General features: G+C 54.1%; 1 protein-coding gene across 7 annotated transcripts in view; it reads left to right on the plus strand.

Moving 5' to 3' along the window:
• Window positions 1-13,734, plus strand: part of ST3GAL4 (ST3 beta-galactoside alpha-2,3-sialyltransferase 4) — a 33,311-nt gene extending 19,577 nt beyond the window's left edge. For 3 of the 7 annotated variants that reach the window (XM_025893629.2, XM_025893630.2, XM_073903955.1), the window contains exons 2-11: window positions 4,512-4,587; window positions 4,888-4,972; window positions 5,386-5,466; window positions 7,167-7,264; window positions 7,493-7,553; window positions 8,098-8,193; window positions 8,290-8,479; window positions 9,215-9,364; window positions 12,606-12,749; window positions 13,053-13,734. In XM_025893629.2, coding sequence (XP_025749414.1) covers window positions 4,572-4,587; window positions 4,888-4,972; window positions 5,386-5,466; window positions 7,167-7,264; window positions 7,493-7,553; window positions 8,098-8,193; window positions 8,290-8,479; window positions 9,215-9,364; window positions 12,606-12,749; window positions 13,053-13,139 — 1,008 coding nt within the window. In that variant the 5' untranslated portion in view covers window positions 4,512-4,571 and the 3' untranslated portion in view covers window positions 13,140-13,734. The remainder of the gene's footprint in view (window positions 1-4,511; window positions 4,588-4,887; window positions 4,973-5,385; window positions 5,467-7,166; window positions 7,265-7,492; window positions 7,554-8,097; window positions 8,194-8,289; window positions 8,480-9,214; window positions 9,365-12,605; window positions 12,750-13,052) is intronic. The other 4 variants (XM_025893626.2, XM_025893625.2, XM_025893627.2 and 1 more) reach the window with 4 other exon arrangements.
• Window positions 13,735-15,949: the final 2,215 nt, after the last annotated feature.

Here is a 15,949-nt window from a genome sequence, read left to right on the forward strand (position 1 = left end):
GGATGGGTCAGCCTGGTGATGGGTATTAAAGAGGGCATGTATTAAATGGGGCACTGGGGGTTATATGCAAACAATGAATGATGGAACACTACATCAAAAACTAATGACGTATGGTGATTAACATAACATAAAAAAAAAATAAACACACAAAACCGGGCAGGAGGGCAAAGTTTCAAGCACAGATGCCTGGAGAAGGCCAGCCTTTAAAGGGAGTGACAGAACAGTCACCAAGGTAGGAGGGAAACTGGGAGAGTCCTGACCCAGAAGCCAAGAAGGAGGCATCGGCGGACGGTATCAAAGACAGGAGGCCACTGGTGGGTTCAGGAAGAGGAGCTATTTCTGTGTGAAAATCGGGGTGGGAGCCCGGGGTGGTGTCCAGTGAAGGCATGAGTGGATGTGGCACAGATGCAGAGGTCTGGCCAGCGGAGGTAAGGGTGGACGTGTGGCGGTGACTGGAGGACGTAGAGGCAGAGAGGGCCTTTGTTTTGTCTGAGGAGGAGGGAGGTTGAAGTCTGTTTATTTGAGAGGACTGAAGCAAAGAGAGTGGGAAGAGACAGGGCGGAAGGGGATGCCTGATTGAACGGTACTGGAGAGGGGAGCCGGGCGTCGGTGTCCAGGTGGAGGGATTAGGAGGGAACGGGAGGGGTGTCTGAGTCTAGTCAGGGCGGGCAGGCAGCTCTAGATTTTTCCCTACAGAACCGAAGGGACGGTGACATCGATTATATGACTTACTCAAGGTCTCTGAACCAATAAGAACGGAGCCTCTGCTTCCGCCCGCATTGGTCTTCCCAGGCCCCTGCTCAGGGACACTCAGCCTTATCCCTCTGATGGGCCCCAGGGCTCTGAGGGACCTGGCATCATGCTGTGCCCTTGGGTGGATATGCGTTCTGTTCCTCTCGCTCCAGCAGGTAGCTGCTGGGTGCTTGCTGTGTGTGAGGCTGTGAGTCTTGTACAGCATGAGGCGTGGTGGTTGCTTACGGGGATGGGGGGGCATAATTCTTCCCCCCATGCCCCGCGTGTGGCCCTTCAGTGAGGTCTGGGGCAGTGTCACAGCCTCGGGTCAGCGAGGGACACTGTGCTATTTGGCAGAGCACCTGAGAGCACGCGGACTCCCTGCCCCGGGATCAGCGTGGCCTAGTGTGTTGGGTGAGCTGGTCTCCCTGGCGGTTGGTGGCAGGCCGGCGCTGCTGCGGGTGGGACATGAGTGGAGCGGAGCTCTGCTCTCCTGCCCGGGTACTCCCCTGTGACTTTGCCCGTGGCCTTTTGCACCCGGGGGCCTGGTCAATAATGTGGGGCAGCCAGCAGCTGGGGGAAGGCTGGGGGTCGCCCCAAGTCTCGGGCTCCCCGAATGTCCGCGGCTGCTGAGCTCTGGCCTTGGCTTGGCCCAGCAAGGGGAGAGGCTGGGCTGGTGAAACCCCTGATTGGGGGTCTTGGAGCAAGCTCTAAGCCTAGGCGGTCTGCTTCGCACACACACCAGCACCGCTTGGGAACAAAGATATACCCGGGCAGGCTTTCTGGGGAATAGGTCAAAGAGCGCTAGTTGACTTGTTGCTCGGGATCTGGATGAGTCAGCTCTGTTCACTCCCACTGCCAAAGGTGTCCTCCACCCAGGTGGGGCCTGGGGGGGGCGGCCGAGTCTGTGTCCTTCAGTTACTGTGGAGCTCCCTCTATGTGGTGGTGTCCATCCTGGCTTCCTGGAAGGGAGGTGGGGTGTTTTTGTTTTGTTTTGTTTTTCCCTTACGAAAGCCTGGACCCCTGCCTTTAACCAATTAAATAAGAATCTTGGAGAATGGGACCTAGGCCTCTGTATGTTTTTAAACTCCTCAGGGGCTGGCCTTGTGCCAGTCGGGTCACCAGTGTTGTGACCTCCCAATACACAGGGAGCTGATGCGAAATGGAGTGAATCCTGGTCATGAAGACTGAGAGAGTGGAGGGGAAGAGAGGGTGTGGTTCATAAAGTCAGGAGGTGTTAGGGCTGGAAGGGTCCTGGTGTGGAGCTTTGCAGCACGGAGTGTGGTCCCTGCCGAGTGGCGGGGCACCACCTGGGAGTTGGGTAGAATTCGTATCCAGCCTCGCCCACTGAGTCAGAAGGCACACATCAAGGTTTGAGCAGCCTGCTTTGGCCATCATGCGGACATCCAACCCTCCTCATCCTCCTCAGTGGTTCTTAACCCTGATGGCGTGTTAGAATCACCTGAGGTATTTGAGCAAATTCCGGTGCTGGGCCAGACACATCAAGTCAGAATTCCTAGGTGTGGGACCCAGACGCTCTAATTATTTCTTATTTTAAAAATTTTTTAGCACCCCAGGCGATTCTCCTGTTCAGTCAAGGTCAAAAACATCCACCTGAACCAGTGTGTTTCTCAGACTTGAATGTGCATATGATTCATCAGGTGATCTTATTCAAATGCAGATCCTGATTTTGTCAGTATAGAGGGGCCTGAGATCATGCATTTCTTTTTTTTTTTTAAGATTTATTTATCCATTTGAGAAAGAGAGAGCACGAGCGGGGGGGGCGGCTCTGGAGGATAGAGGGAGAGACTCTCCAAGCAGACTCCCCACTGAGTGCAGAGCCCGACGCGGGGCTCCATCTCATGACCCTGAAGTCATGACCTGAGCAGAAGTCAAGAGTCTGATGCTCAACCGACTGAGCCACCCACGCGCCCCGAGATTATGCATTTCTAATAAGGTCCCTAGTGATGCCCATGGTGCTGATCTGATAAATATATTTTGAGCTGCAAGCATCTATTAGGCTAACTTCCCAGTTTTACAACCAAAGAAACTGAGGGTCAGAGAGGAAGAAGTGACTCCCAAGGTAACCCAAGGTGCTATTCATCAGTACATCCTGAGCGCTGGCTGTGTGCTGGGCAGTGTGCTGGATGCTGGGAACAAGACAGACCTCATTGCTACCCTCACAGAGCTCATCTTCCAGTGGGGAAGACAGACAGAAAGCAAGCAAGTAAGTAACTGAGCTCACTATAGAACAGGAAAAGTGCTCTGGACCGTGCAGGGGTAAGGGATGAATTGGCAGTGGCTGTAGGTAGGTATGGAAGAAGACATACCACTTTCGGAGGAGTGACCAGGGAAGTTACTAAAACCGTGGCTTTCGTTGGTGTCTTCTAACTACAAATCCAGAACTTTTCTTTACTGGATAGGGTCATCCTCCATCCCTACTGGGGTTTGGGGATGGGTGCTCCTGACTCTCCTGAGGATGTCTGGCTTGGTCCCTACCTCTCATCCCGCCCCCTCCCAAGACTCTCATTCTTTGGTGTTTATGGACTCAGAGCGGAGCCTGGGGGCAGAACATTGACTCCGTCATAGGACAAAGTTCAGGATAATTGAGTTATGATTTCTAACAGAAACCAGCTCTCATCCTGATGCTGTCTCCTGCCCTGAAGAAATAATGTGAGGTTTTCCAGGTCTCCCTGAGAGAGCGAAAACACTAGAGCTTCCCTCCCTTTCCAGGAGAATCATAAGAATCATAAGATCATAAAAATCACCTGTTTGTGAAAATGCCTGTCCCAGGTTCCGCCCCGTCTGATTTAGCAATCCCTGGGAGGAGCCCTCGAATCTGTGTTTTCAGGAAGCAGCCCAGGGTAACTCTTCTTATTCAGGTGACTGAGGAACAGTGCGTGGATGACAAAAATGGTGCCTGGCGTCCCACACCTCTTGGTGTTGTGTGCAAGCTGCCTAAATTCCTTCCCCCGTGACTGCAGCGTGGCCCTGGCTGAGTTTGCATGTGGGGACCTCTGCTTATGTGCATTTAGAAGCTGACCCCTTCCAGAGCCCTGTCCTTGCCATGCCAGCTTCGCCCTTACCCGGGAGGGTCTCCCATCTCCTCTGACCAACTGGACCCTCCCTCCTCCCTGCGCTCCCATTCAAACACTTGCCTTCGCGGAGCTTCCCCCAGTGCTGGGATGATGAGGGCTTGGACACTGTTTGCATCTGGCCAGAGTCTAGAAGGACTGGAGGACCATCCCACAGCCCACCCTCCCCCCAGTGCCTGGCCTGAGTGGATGCGTTTGGCTGGAGTAGTGGGAGACTGAGAATGGAGAAGTGGGTGGGAGCCAGAACTAAGGGACTGCTTTGGATGGCAGAGAATAGATAAACCTCAGCTGCATAAACTACAAATCACACCCTTGTACTGTTCACTTCCATGTTAAAGGTGGGTTGAGGTTCCCATCTGCCTCCTGGAGCTGGCCCTCCCCAGGTCAGACTGAGGAAGGGGACAGAGAAACCACACCAGGGAAGCTGGATGGAGTAGGCCAGTCTGGCGTGGGACCTCATGTTTGAGGAGTGGGCCTTGGGCTCCCTTGCCCTCCCCCACCCCGGACCCCTGATGCTGTCTTTGAGGGATTAGGAGGATGTCCGCTCTCTGGATGGCCACCCTGGAAGCAGCTCTGTGCCTTCTGGAGCAGGGAAGGCAGGCAGGCTATGGGTGTGTCCTGCTCTAGTCTCTAGGTAGAAAGTTTCCAGAACTGACCACACACCTGTGACTCCTAACCTCCTAGGTGGCCCGAGGCAGCCGGGATGACAGCTCTCCCCAGGAACCCTGCTACCCGCTGAGAAACATGATCAGCAAGTCCCGTGAGTGTTGTCCCAGGGCTCCCCCACCCTGAAGGATGGGCCCCCAGAGGCAGTCTTCAGCATCATCCTGCGACCCCCTGGGGGTTCTGGAGGCACATGCAGATAGCCAAGGGGCCCTCTCTCCATCTTGAAGGACAGTAGAAACACAGGCCCAACCCCGGTGCTAGAAAACTCTGGCCAAGCGAGAGCCAGGGGCCGGGTCTGCTTGAGTTGGAGGTTGCAGGGGCCCAAAACAGGGTCGGTGCACTGGGGCTGTCCCTGCCTGTCTCTGTCTAGCTCCTCTGTGCATGTGCCCTGCAGGCTGGAAGCTCCTGGCCATGTTGGCTCTGGTCCTGGTCGTCATGGTGTGGTATTCCATCTCCCGAGAAGACAGGTACATTGAGCTGTGAGTCCAGCTTCCTTGTCCTTCCATCAGTTCTTCTCAGGAATGGGCTCAGGGATGGAGGGTCATGGGGTGATGGACCTAGTGGGGCCAGGAGGGTTCAGAGGACCAGGGTATGACCCCTCCCTTCAGCTGTTAGCATGAAATCCTTCCGGGAGGGTTAGATAGTGGGTTTGGGGTAGGGTCTGTGATGTCTCCCCAGGGTCCTCACCCAGGGAGCTCAGGAGAAAGGAGGGCCGGATCTGCAATGAGGTGGTCTCAGAGCAAACGGGTTGAGGTGATTCTACCCTGCACATCACTCTCTGGGACCTTGGGACCCATGTCATGGGAGAAGGTTGAGGCTGCCTGGGATGCTGGCCCCTGGGCCCCGAGAGGTCTGACTGGAGCTCCTGCCTCCTCTCCTTTTCTGTCTCCAGTTTTTATTTTCCCATCCCAGAGAAGAAGGAGCCGTGCTTCCAAGGTGAGGCAGAGAGGAAGGCCTCTAAGCTGTTTGGCAAGTAAGTACTTGAGGCTGAGGTGGGGCAGGGCACGGGGTGAGGTGGATGGGGAGTTTCACAGGATGGGGACCTCAGTGCTGGCTTAGATGGAGGGAAACTTATTAGTGGACATGGGTTAGGTGAGCCCGTGAGGGGAGGAGAGGCCCTTGGACATATATATGTATGTGTAATATAATACAATATGTAATATTATATTATTATATATAAGATCATATAATATATAAATATAATTTATATATTGAGTGGGAGGTTGCAAGGGCCCAAAGTATTGTATTATTAAATATTATTTCGTATAAGTAATATATTTATTATATATAATGTTATTCTATATTAGATATACATACTATATATTTTGTTATTTTATTATATGTTATAAATATGTATTATTATATATTTAAAATATATAGCATATATCTTATATAAATATATAATATATATTATATGTAAATACATAATATATATGATATATTACTATATTATTAAATATTATATAATTACATTATATATTATATATGATATATATACTGTTAGTCAGGGGCCTGACCCGACTCTGATTCTGGCTTCTTCAAGATTAATCCCTTTCTTTTTTTTTTTTTTAATTTTTTTATTTTACTTTACTTTTTTTATCAATTCTATCTTACTATGTTATGTTAGTCACCAGACGGTACATCATTAGTTTTTGGTTTATTTATTTATTTATTTATTTTTTAAGATTTTATTTAGTCATTTGAGACACAGAGTTAGAGAGAGAGAGAGCATGAGCAGGGGGAGAGGCAGAGGCAGAGGGAGAAGCAGGCTCCCCGCTGAGCCAGGAGCCTGATGCGGGGCTCGATCCCAGGACCCTGGGATCATGACCTGAGCTAAAGGCAGACGCTTAACCATCTGAGCCACCCAGGCGCCCCACATCATGAGTTTTTGACGTAGTGTTCCATGATTCATTGTTTGCGTATAACACCCAGTGCCTCATTCAGTACGTGCCCTCCTTAATACCCATCACCAGGCTGACCCATCCCCCCACCCCCCTCCCCTCTAGAGCCCTCAGTTTGTTTCTCAGAGTCCATCGTCTCTCATGGTTCGTCTCCCCCTCTGATTTCCTCCCTTTCATTTTTCCCCTCCTACTATCTTCTTTTTTTTTTATTAACATATAATGTATTTGTTTCAGAGGTACAGATCTGTGATTCAGCAGTCTTAGACAATTCACAGTACTCACCATAGCACATACCCTCCCCAGTGTCCATCACCCAGCCACCCCATCCCTCCCACCCCCCACCACTCCAGCAACCCTCAGTTTGTTTCCTGAGATTAAGAGTCTCTTATGGTTTGTCTCCCTCTCTGGTTTCATCTTTTTTTTTTTTAATGATTTTATTTATTTATTTGACAGAGAGAGACGCAGCGAGAGAGGGAACACAAGCAGGGGGAGTGGGAGAGGGAGAAGCAGGCTCCCCACTGAGCAGGGAGCCCGACGCGGGGCTCGATCCCAGGACCCTGGGATCATGACCTGAGCCCAAGGCAGCCGCTTAACGACTGAGCCACCCAGGCGCCCTGTCTCTAGTTTCATCTTGTTTCATTTTTTCCTCCCTTCCCCTATGATCCTCTGTCTTGTTTCTTAAATTCCTCCTGTCAGGGAGATCATATGATACTTGTCTTTCTCTGAAGATGAATCCCTTTCTCATCCCCGCCCTGCTCTCACCTCTGTGCAGCTACTCCCGAGATCAGCCCATCTTCCTGCAGCTGAAGGATTATTTCTGGGTCAAGACGCCGTCTGCCTATGAGCTGCCCTACGGGACCAAAGGGAGTGGTAAGAGCGGCCAGGTGAAGGGGGGTGGTGGGCTCCCCTCGGCCACACTGCTTCTTGTTCTTTGCGGCCCGCGGTCCCAGTACCCACGTTCTGAGCCAGGCTCCGATGTGGGGGTCAGGGGAGGAGCGGGGGCAGTGGAGGCTCTGAGGAGCAGCGGAGGGAAAGTTGGCAGCCTTTGGAAAGCTAGCTGTTGTCATGGGGCCCCTCCCAATCTGCGTCTTTTTGTAGAAGACCTGCTTCTCCGGGTTCTAGCCATCACCAGCTACTCCATTCCAGAGAGCATCCAGAGGTGAGGAGACAGTCCTGCCCTGAGGCTGAGCGCCCTCTCCCTCCTGCCCCTACACGACAGTCATGGGCCAGCAACTCCCAGTGAGCCTTCCTATCTCTGCTCCCCTGCGGCCAATTTGACCCTCCTTCCCAGCCTGCCTGTCTCCTGGGGAGGCAGGGGCGCCAGTGTCCACGGCAACTGAGCCTGGGCATCCAGGTGCCGTCTGGAGCAGGCAGGGTATTGCCGTGGCAACAGGCGGGCCTGGGCACCAGGAGAGGGGGCTTTGAAACGGGCTTTCTTATTGGTCCCCACCGGGAGCCCTCCCTCCTCCCCTCCGCCGTCTTCCCTGCTCTGCTCAGTCCCCTCTCGCCTTAAAGCCCAGGGCTGTGGAGTCTGCAGGACCGTAAGCAGGACTCCTTGGAGATGCCTGGGCCCTGGGGGATCGGGGGCTGAGGCGGCCTGGGAGGGAATCCGGGGCCAGGCCCGAGGGCAGACCCAGAGCAGGAGTTAAGTGGGGCAGGAGCAGGGATCACCCCTGGGGCTGATCCCCCTCTCCCCACGGCAGCCTCAAGTGTCGCCGCTGCGTGGTGGTGGGGAACGGGCACCGGCTGCGCAACAGCTCCCTGGGAGACGCCATCAACAAGTACGACGTGGTCATCAGGTCTGTAGGACCGGCCATCATCCCTTCTGTTTGGGAGTGACTGTCGACTGGCCCGTGGGGCTCTGGGTGACGGACATCCTCCTACCCGCCTTTCAGATTGAACAACGCGCCAGTGGCCGGCTACGAGGGGGACGTGGGCTCCAAGACCACCATGCGTCTCTTCTACCCCGAGTCAGCCCACTTCAACCCCAAAGTGGAGAACAACCCAGACACACTCCTCGTCCTGGTAGCTTTCAAGGCAATGGACTTCCACTGGATTGAGACCATCCTGAGTGATAAGAAGAGGGTGGGTGGGGACATGGGGAGGGGAGGGGTCCGGCCTCAGGGATGGGACCCTGCCTGTCTCAGGACCTCACGCTCCACAATGTCTGCCCTGTGGTCCTAAAGAGCCCACAAGGGGAAGGCGTGAACTCCGTGTTCTGTGGGGCTTCTGAGAAGCCGCCGCTGAAGCAACCAGGGCCGACAGCCTGTGGGAGTCGGGTGGCGCCCCAAGCTTGAGGCTGCCTGGGCCAGGGAAACTGCCAGAATATGTCTTTGCCGGTGAGGAACGTGGGAGCAGAGGAGCTGGTCAGTAGCATTTCCAGACGGGGGCTGGGTTAGAACAGGAGATCTGTCCTTCCGGGTGGTGTCCACTGCGTCTTTCTCTCATCCAGTCAGTTGCTGAACGATCCCATCTAGCATTTTCGCCAAGTGTTTACACAGCCCCACACTTAAGCCCCTTCCACCTGCTTGAATATCTTTGGAAGTGGGCAGTAGTCGGACCCCATGCTCTACACAGCATGTCACCTGCCCACCCCCCTGCACCCCGGGCAGGGCCCTCCCGCCTCTCTCTCCCCACTCCTCTCTGGTCGCCCTTCCCTTCTTGGGTGCGGGCCTAGCTCCACCTCCCCCGCCACCCTGCATTCCTGGGGGCCTCCGCCATCACGTGGACCCCATCTGCTGGCTCAGGACCACCAGGCTGGACTTGAGAAACAGGTCTTCGCACACCCTCATCTCTCCCTTCCAATCCTGTGCCCTGCAGGTGCGGAAGGGCTTCTGGAAGCAGCCTCCCCTCATCTGGGACGTCAACCCCAGGCAGATTCGGATTCTCAACCCTTTCTTCATGGAGATTGCAGCTGACAAACTGCTGAGCCTGCCGATGCAACAGCCTCGCAAGATTAAGCAGGTGCAGGTGATGGTGGGCCGCGGGCAGGGGAGTTCCTAGTTTCTGGGGTGGGACGTTTCTAGAGGCTTGGGAAGCCCTGGAGGACCCCAGGAGAGGGGGAAGTAACAACTGAGATGGCACTTTGCATTTGAACAGCACCTGGGACAGCTTCCTGACCACACCTTGCTGCACACCCTGGTATTCAGTCTGGTTTAGTTGGCTGCGGGAGGGGAGAGTGCGTAATTTTGAGAACTGTGGGGGCATCTGAGAAGCAGGAAGTTGGGGGAGGGTTTTTATAGGGCTTGGGGCTGGAGTTAGAGGCTCTGGCAGGTGCGGTCAGAATTTATGAACCAGGGAGTTGCTGGAACAGTCTGTGGCCTGGCTTTTGAATGACTGGGGTTTCTGCAGTTGCCTAGTAGGTCACTTTATGTGTGATCTTATCTTGGAACAGATTAGAATGAGTTAAAAGGAGCTCGAGCTTCAGTTTCTCTTGTGTGTTCTGCTTTGGTGTGATGCGTCAGTTTTGGGAGTCATGGTACAGTTTTGCAAGCTATGGTTTCTGTTTCAGCTGGTGGGCTTTAGCCACCAGCTCGTACCTTTCCAAGGTCTTCCACACGTGCCTTTTGAGCCCCCAGAGAGGCTGTGTGGGATAGTTGTCAGAGGTAACTAGTAAACATAGCCAGGACCCGGCTGTCCTGCTTACGCTGTAGCCTTGGGCAGATCGGCCACTTGGAGCCATGTTTTTTCTTATCTGTATGGTAGGGATGGTATTAGTACTGACCTTTTAAGGCCCTTGTAGAATTTAAAAACATAATTATGTAACATGCCTATTGCAGAGATTGGTACACAGTGGATGCTCACTGTATTTGCCAAATTTTGCATCAAGAATCTTATTCTTCACTGAATATCTACTGTGATTCAGCATCATATGTTGAATGTGTCCTTTTGTGGCTGCTCAGTCCCAGGCCCCACATTTGCATGCTTGGAGAGTAAGACATGCACCTTGCCCTAAGGACGCTCAGTCTAGCAGAATAAACATACAGGTTGCAACATGGAGTGGCAGAATGCCCCAGTAGAGAGTTGTTCCAAATGCTGTAGGAGCTGGGAGGAGGGGCAGACCTCTGTGTGGGGCTGGCTGGGAGGCCCCCCACCCACGCAGAGGAGGTGGTCTTGGAGTTGGGCCTTTGAGGGGTCATGGGCCCCATCAGGCAGAGACTTGGGGAAAAGGTATTTCCTTTTGGCAAGACCAACCAGCTCCTCTAGCACTGAGTTCTAGCACAAGTGAAGTTGAGGGGAGCAGAAAGGAGGCATTTTATGCCCCTGATGGGGTGTGTGGCCGAGGGGGAAGGACCAGAACCCAGCTTCTGGCCGTGGGAGGGGAAAAGGAAGGGATGCCCCTGATGTAGCGGTTTCCCATTGCTGCCTGCCTAACAAATCACCACAGTTGAGTGGCTTAAAGCAATACCTATGGATGGACTCATAGTTCTGGCAGTCAGAAGTCCAGCAGGGCATGGCTGAGTTCTTATCTGGAGGCTGGAGTGGGGTTGGGGCAGGGGGACACGCTTCCAGGGTCCTTCTTGTCAGAGAGATTCAGTTCTTTGTGGTTCCAGGACTGAGGTCCCGTTTCCTTTGCTGGCTTTTAGCTTTGATACCCTCAGCTCTTGGAGATGCTGTGGGTTTCTTGCAATACAGCCCCCTCCACCTTCCAGCCAGCAACCGCATGATAAATCCTTCTTGGGCTTCCCACCCCTGACTTCCTCCATGACCGACCTCTAGACCCAGTTGCAAAAGCTCAGATAATTAGGTCAAGCCCACCAGGATGATCTCTCTATCTTATGGCCAATGGCACCTGTTGGGCAACAGACTGTAATGTACTAGGTCTCAGATTTGTAGGTTCCACGTGCACTCAAGGGTCATTCTTAGGGATCTCCCGCTACACCATTTATTTTACAGGTGAAGTTGAGAGATTTATCACAATTCTTGGTTTCCAGTTTAGACAGCTGGCTGGGTGGTAACGTGCTTAACTAGTATAGGGAATACAGGGGGAGAGGGGAGTCTGGCAGGTTTCAGGAGCCCGTGACCAGGCAGAGCTGTCTAGCAGGCCATGGAAATGTGGTTCGGCAAAGGTGTGGACTGGATAAGATAACTTAGTGGTGGTCAAAGAAACAGGAGGGAAACAGAAGGCCCCGGCAGGAAGGGACAGATGAAATGACAGAAGAGCTCAGAAGGGACACTGGGAAAAACGTGGGCCGACGAGGTCCAGGGAGCGGCTCCTAAATGGGAGTGGGCAGGCCGAAGCAGTCAGGAAGGCAGGTTGTTGAAGCTGAGGAAGGCAAGGTCTGTGAGATTAGAGTTATCGGGTGGCTGAATTAGGAATGAAGAAAGTATGTCTCCCCCTGCCCCCATAGCAGCCCATATGGTGGGTGGGAACAGTATTGCTATCCCCACTTTACGGAAGGGGAGAGCCCACCCTCATAAAGAGGCACACAGCCCACGAGTGAGAGAGCCCCCAGGTTTTCTGAAAGAGGGGAAGTTTTTCAAAGCAGAGAGCAGAACCTTTACATTCCTTGAGCAAAGAGTCGTAGGCCTGTTTCCCTATCTGTCAAACGGGGCCCGTGATAGTGTCTACCTGAAAGTGTTTTTGTGAAGATCGGATGCACTCCCGTATTATACGGGGTAAAATACTTAACATAGGGTCTGGCACACAGTGCTCAAGAGGTAATAGATGATGATGATGATTACCATTGTCATTATTGTCATCCTGATTGCTGTCATCATGCCTCAAGGCCCAAACCCTCCCTGAGCTGTGTTGGGCTATCCTACCCAGTCTGGTAGCCCTGAGCTACCTGGGGCTATTTAAATTTAAGTCAATTAAGTTAATTAAGTATAAAATTAAATAAAGTGAAAGATTTAGTTCCAGCCCCACTCCCATGCCCGGTAGCCGCACGTGGCTCATGACTGCGGTGTAGACGGCCCAGATGAAGAACATTTCCGTGGAAAAGAAAGTCTGTTGCAGGGGTGCCTGGGTGGCTCAGTCACTGGGTGTCTGCCTTCGGCTCAGGTCCTGGTCCCAGGGTCCTGGGATTGAGCCCCGCATTGGGCTCCCTGCTCCGCGGGAAGTCGGCTTCTCCCTCTCCCACTCCCCCTGCTTGTGTTCCCTCGCTCGCTGTTTCTCTCGCTGTCAAATTCATAAATAAAATCTTAAAAAAAAAAAAAAGTCTGTTGCAAATTGCTGGCCTAATACCTTCCCCACCCCTTGTCCCCTCAGAAGCCCACCACCGGCCTGTTGGCCATCACACTGGCCCTCCACCTCTGCGACCTGGTGCACATCGCCGGCTTTGGCTACCCAGATGCCCATAACAGGAAGCAGACCATTCACTACTACGAACAGATCACACTCAAGTCCATGGCGGTAAGCGGCCCCTGCTCCTGAGCTGGCTGGGGCGGAGCTGGGGACACTGGGTAAGTGAGAGTGGTGCCAGGGACCCAGAGGCAGCCTGTGGTGAGGTCACTCGGAGGGTGGAATCCAGACCCCTGGGCTCCCAGCCTGAGTCCGCTGTCCCTCTGGCCACACAGGTCCTGTCTTCCTTCTGGGAGCCAGCCCAGGGAAGGGAGCCCCCAGAAGGGCGGGGCTGTGGGGAGCACCAGAGAGACCTTCTTGGGCCGGGGAGGTCCCTGGGAGTCCCTCAGTTTGCTTCCTTGGCTGTCTCCACAGGGGTCAGGCCACAATGTCTCCCAGGAGGCCCTGGCCATCAAGCGGATGCTGGAGGTGGGAGCAGTCAAGAACCTCACATTCTTCTGACTCGGGCAGGAGCTGTACCCGTCAGTCCGCCCGCTCTGCCACCCGAGCGGCCCCATCCATGGCTGTGGGGGTGCCTGGTGCCAGCATGACCCGCTTGGACTCTCCCTCCTCTGTGTGCAGAGGGGTCCTGGTACTGGCCGGGCCTGAGACGGGGCCCTGCCCCTGGCAGCTCTCGCGGCGGCCGTATTTGGTCAGGGTGGAGGCCCTGGGGTGGTAGGAGGCCGCCTGAGGCACAGGGTTTGTGCCGTGGCACCCCCTCTCCACCAGCGCCGGGAGCTTATTTAATGGGCTATTTAATTAAAGGGTAGGAATGTGCCGCGGGCTGGTCCCATGGCATCGGAAAAGGGGGCAAAATACAGTGTTCTGCCCACTTTCGATAAAAACACAGAAGTGCTGTGTCCACTACAGCCTAGACCCAGAGCAGGCCTCCCAGGAGGGCAGGGGCGTCTGGAGCCGGTGGGTGCCCTCCAGAGAGGGGCTGCTACCTCCCAGCGGGCTTGGGAAGAGCAGTGGGATGGGGGTTCCACGGAGAATGGGACCTCATCTAGAAAAGAGGTTTGAAACCTAACATTAAACTATTTTTCCTAAAATGGAAGCAGTTGTGATACCCTGTGTCCTTCAGGTTGGGGAGGACATGGAGGGGGCCCCCAGCACTAGACAGGCTGGTTAAAGACCAGCAGTGTCTCTGGGACCCTGTGGGACCCAGAGGAGGCCATGGTCATTCAGGAAATAATTACTAGGTACAGTGCTTGGTGCCCAGTCATTCATTGTCATCCTGGTGACATCATGGTCATCCAGGCGAGCAGGTGGCGCCCAGAGCAGGCTGCTGCTGGACACCCAGCCTGGCAGTCGACCTCCTGGTTTACTTCCCAGAGGTAGGGAGAGGCAGGAGGATGCCAGATGGGAGTGGCAGAACCCTCTCCTCCTCTCCCTGCTCCCTCTCTTTTCCCTCTCAAGCCTTTCTTTTCTAAAACCTCATGCCGGGAGGTGTGCGTTGGAGGACAGGGGTGGAGTAAGACAAAGGAAGCCAAGTTTCCTTTCTCAGATTAAGTGGGAATCATAAAATGGAATTTACACAAGGTCCTGCCCAGTGGCCCCGGCTGCCAGGATTGGGATGGGCAGGGTTTGGGCAACGTCTGAGGGATTTGGCAAGGCCTATCCAGCCCGTGGCCGGGCCAGGGGACAAAATGCTGTTTTCCCTGGGTTTCTAGAATTATGAGAGCCCTGCCATTTGCCTGTATCTCCCTGCTTTGTTCTCCATCTTCCCAGGCCTGCTTAGCTGCCAGCCGGGCATCTTGCCACCTCCACAGCTGTTCCTTTACATCTGGAGCCAGGAGGGAGAGCTGGAGCTCCCCCACAGGAATGGGACTCACAGCTGCGTTCCTGGCTTTCTCGGAAAGAGTTGCAGCCTTGAGGTTTTGAGACCGCGAGACTGGGACAGGACAGATAAAGAGGGGCAGAGATCTGGGAGAAGCAGAGGAAGATGACACACTTCTGGGCCGAGCGTGGGAGTAGCCTTGAGAACACCCAGCCTCGTGCCACAGAACTGTCCTGAGGAGTATCGCTGGGAATAGAATTGCCTGCTCTCTCAGAAGCCTGGTGGCATTACTTTGCCAACTGCTCTCCCCCCAAGGGAGAGGGGGATTCCGAAAGCAAACAGGGCCCCAGCCTCTGCAGCCCCTCGCCCTCTCCCCTCTACACGGGCAAGCGTTGTCTCCCAGGCCTTAACCTGGGTGGTGGCAGCGTGGGGTGGGGGGCGACTTGTTGACTCCAACAGGGGTGTGAACGTGTGCGCCGGGCTCTTAGCTCTGCTTACCCCTAAGGCTTCCCCAGCAGCTTCTCGTGAGGGTGTGCAAGGGAGTGTCCATTTTCCCATCCAGGGCCACTGAAAGTGGCTGTCAGCACATATGATCCAGCTGTCCTGGACTGGGGCCACTGTCTCTTACTGAACACGCCTAAACTTGAGCCAGAATCTAGCACACAGGGTTGGGTCAGATTCCCCCCTCCACCCCACCCCCCCTAAACTCCACACACACGCATAGAGACACGGGAGCATTTTACATTCTTGTTGGGTTATGCCTCCGATGCTATGTGCAGAGAGTCCTTCACAAGTACATCCTGATAAGAGTGTGTGTGGGGAGGGGGCATATATATCTAAACTGGCCATTGTTCCCTTGGTGGTCTCAGCTCTCTCCAGGGTGCCCCAGCCCCAGTGCAGATTGCAGATTGAGTCAGTACTGGCCCAACGTCAGAGCGGGGAGTAGAGCTTTGATTTGGAGTCGTTGGATGGGGTTCTTTGGTGTTCTGAGAAAGGGACTGTCATTCTTCAGTTAGCTCAACCAGTGGGAATGAACTGCCTCCCAGTCGGCCTGGTACTGATTAAACAAACATGCCCTGAAAACGAGGCGGGAGGGGAAGTAGGGAACACTATGGGAAAGCACTTGAGTCCAAGTCTACACATCTGGGATCCACACCGGGCTCTGCCGCGTCATTCTGTACGACCGTGGGCCAGTCATTTCTCCATGTCTACGCTCCGATTCCCACATTCGTTGAGACGAGAGGGTGGTCCAGCCAATGAGGACCACTTACACCAGAACTATATGGGGCTGATTTAAGAACGCATTCCTGGGTCTTATCCAGGCCGCTGGGGAGGAGGCTCAGGAATCTGGAATTTTAACAAGCACCCAGAACCACCGCTCCAGCAGTCTAGATTCCAGGAGGAGCTCACGGCCTCTTTCAACTCCACGGTCTGCGCGCGCACAGCCCAACCCGATCCCAGGCGTCCCTGAGGGGTGTTAATTAGGCGCACG

This window comes from Callorhinus ursinus, unplaced genomic scaffold, assembly GCF_003265705.2.
Source record: "Callorhinus ursinus isolate GAN/ISIS: 27379988/994484 unplaced genomic scaffold, GSC_fseal_2.0 scaffold19, whole genome shotgun sequence".
NCBI classification, from domain to species: Eukaryota; Metazoa; Chordata; class Mammalia; order Carnivora; family Otariidae; genus Callorhinus; species Callorhinus ursinus.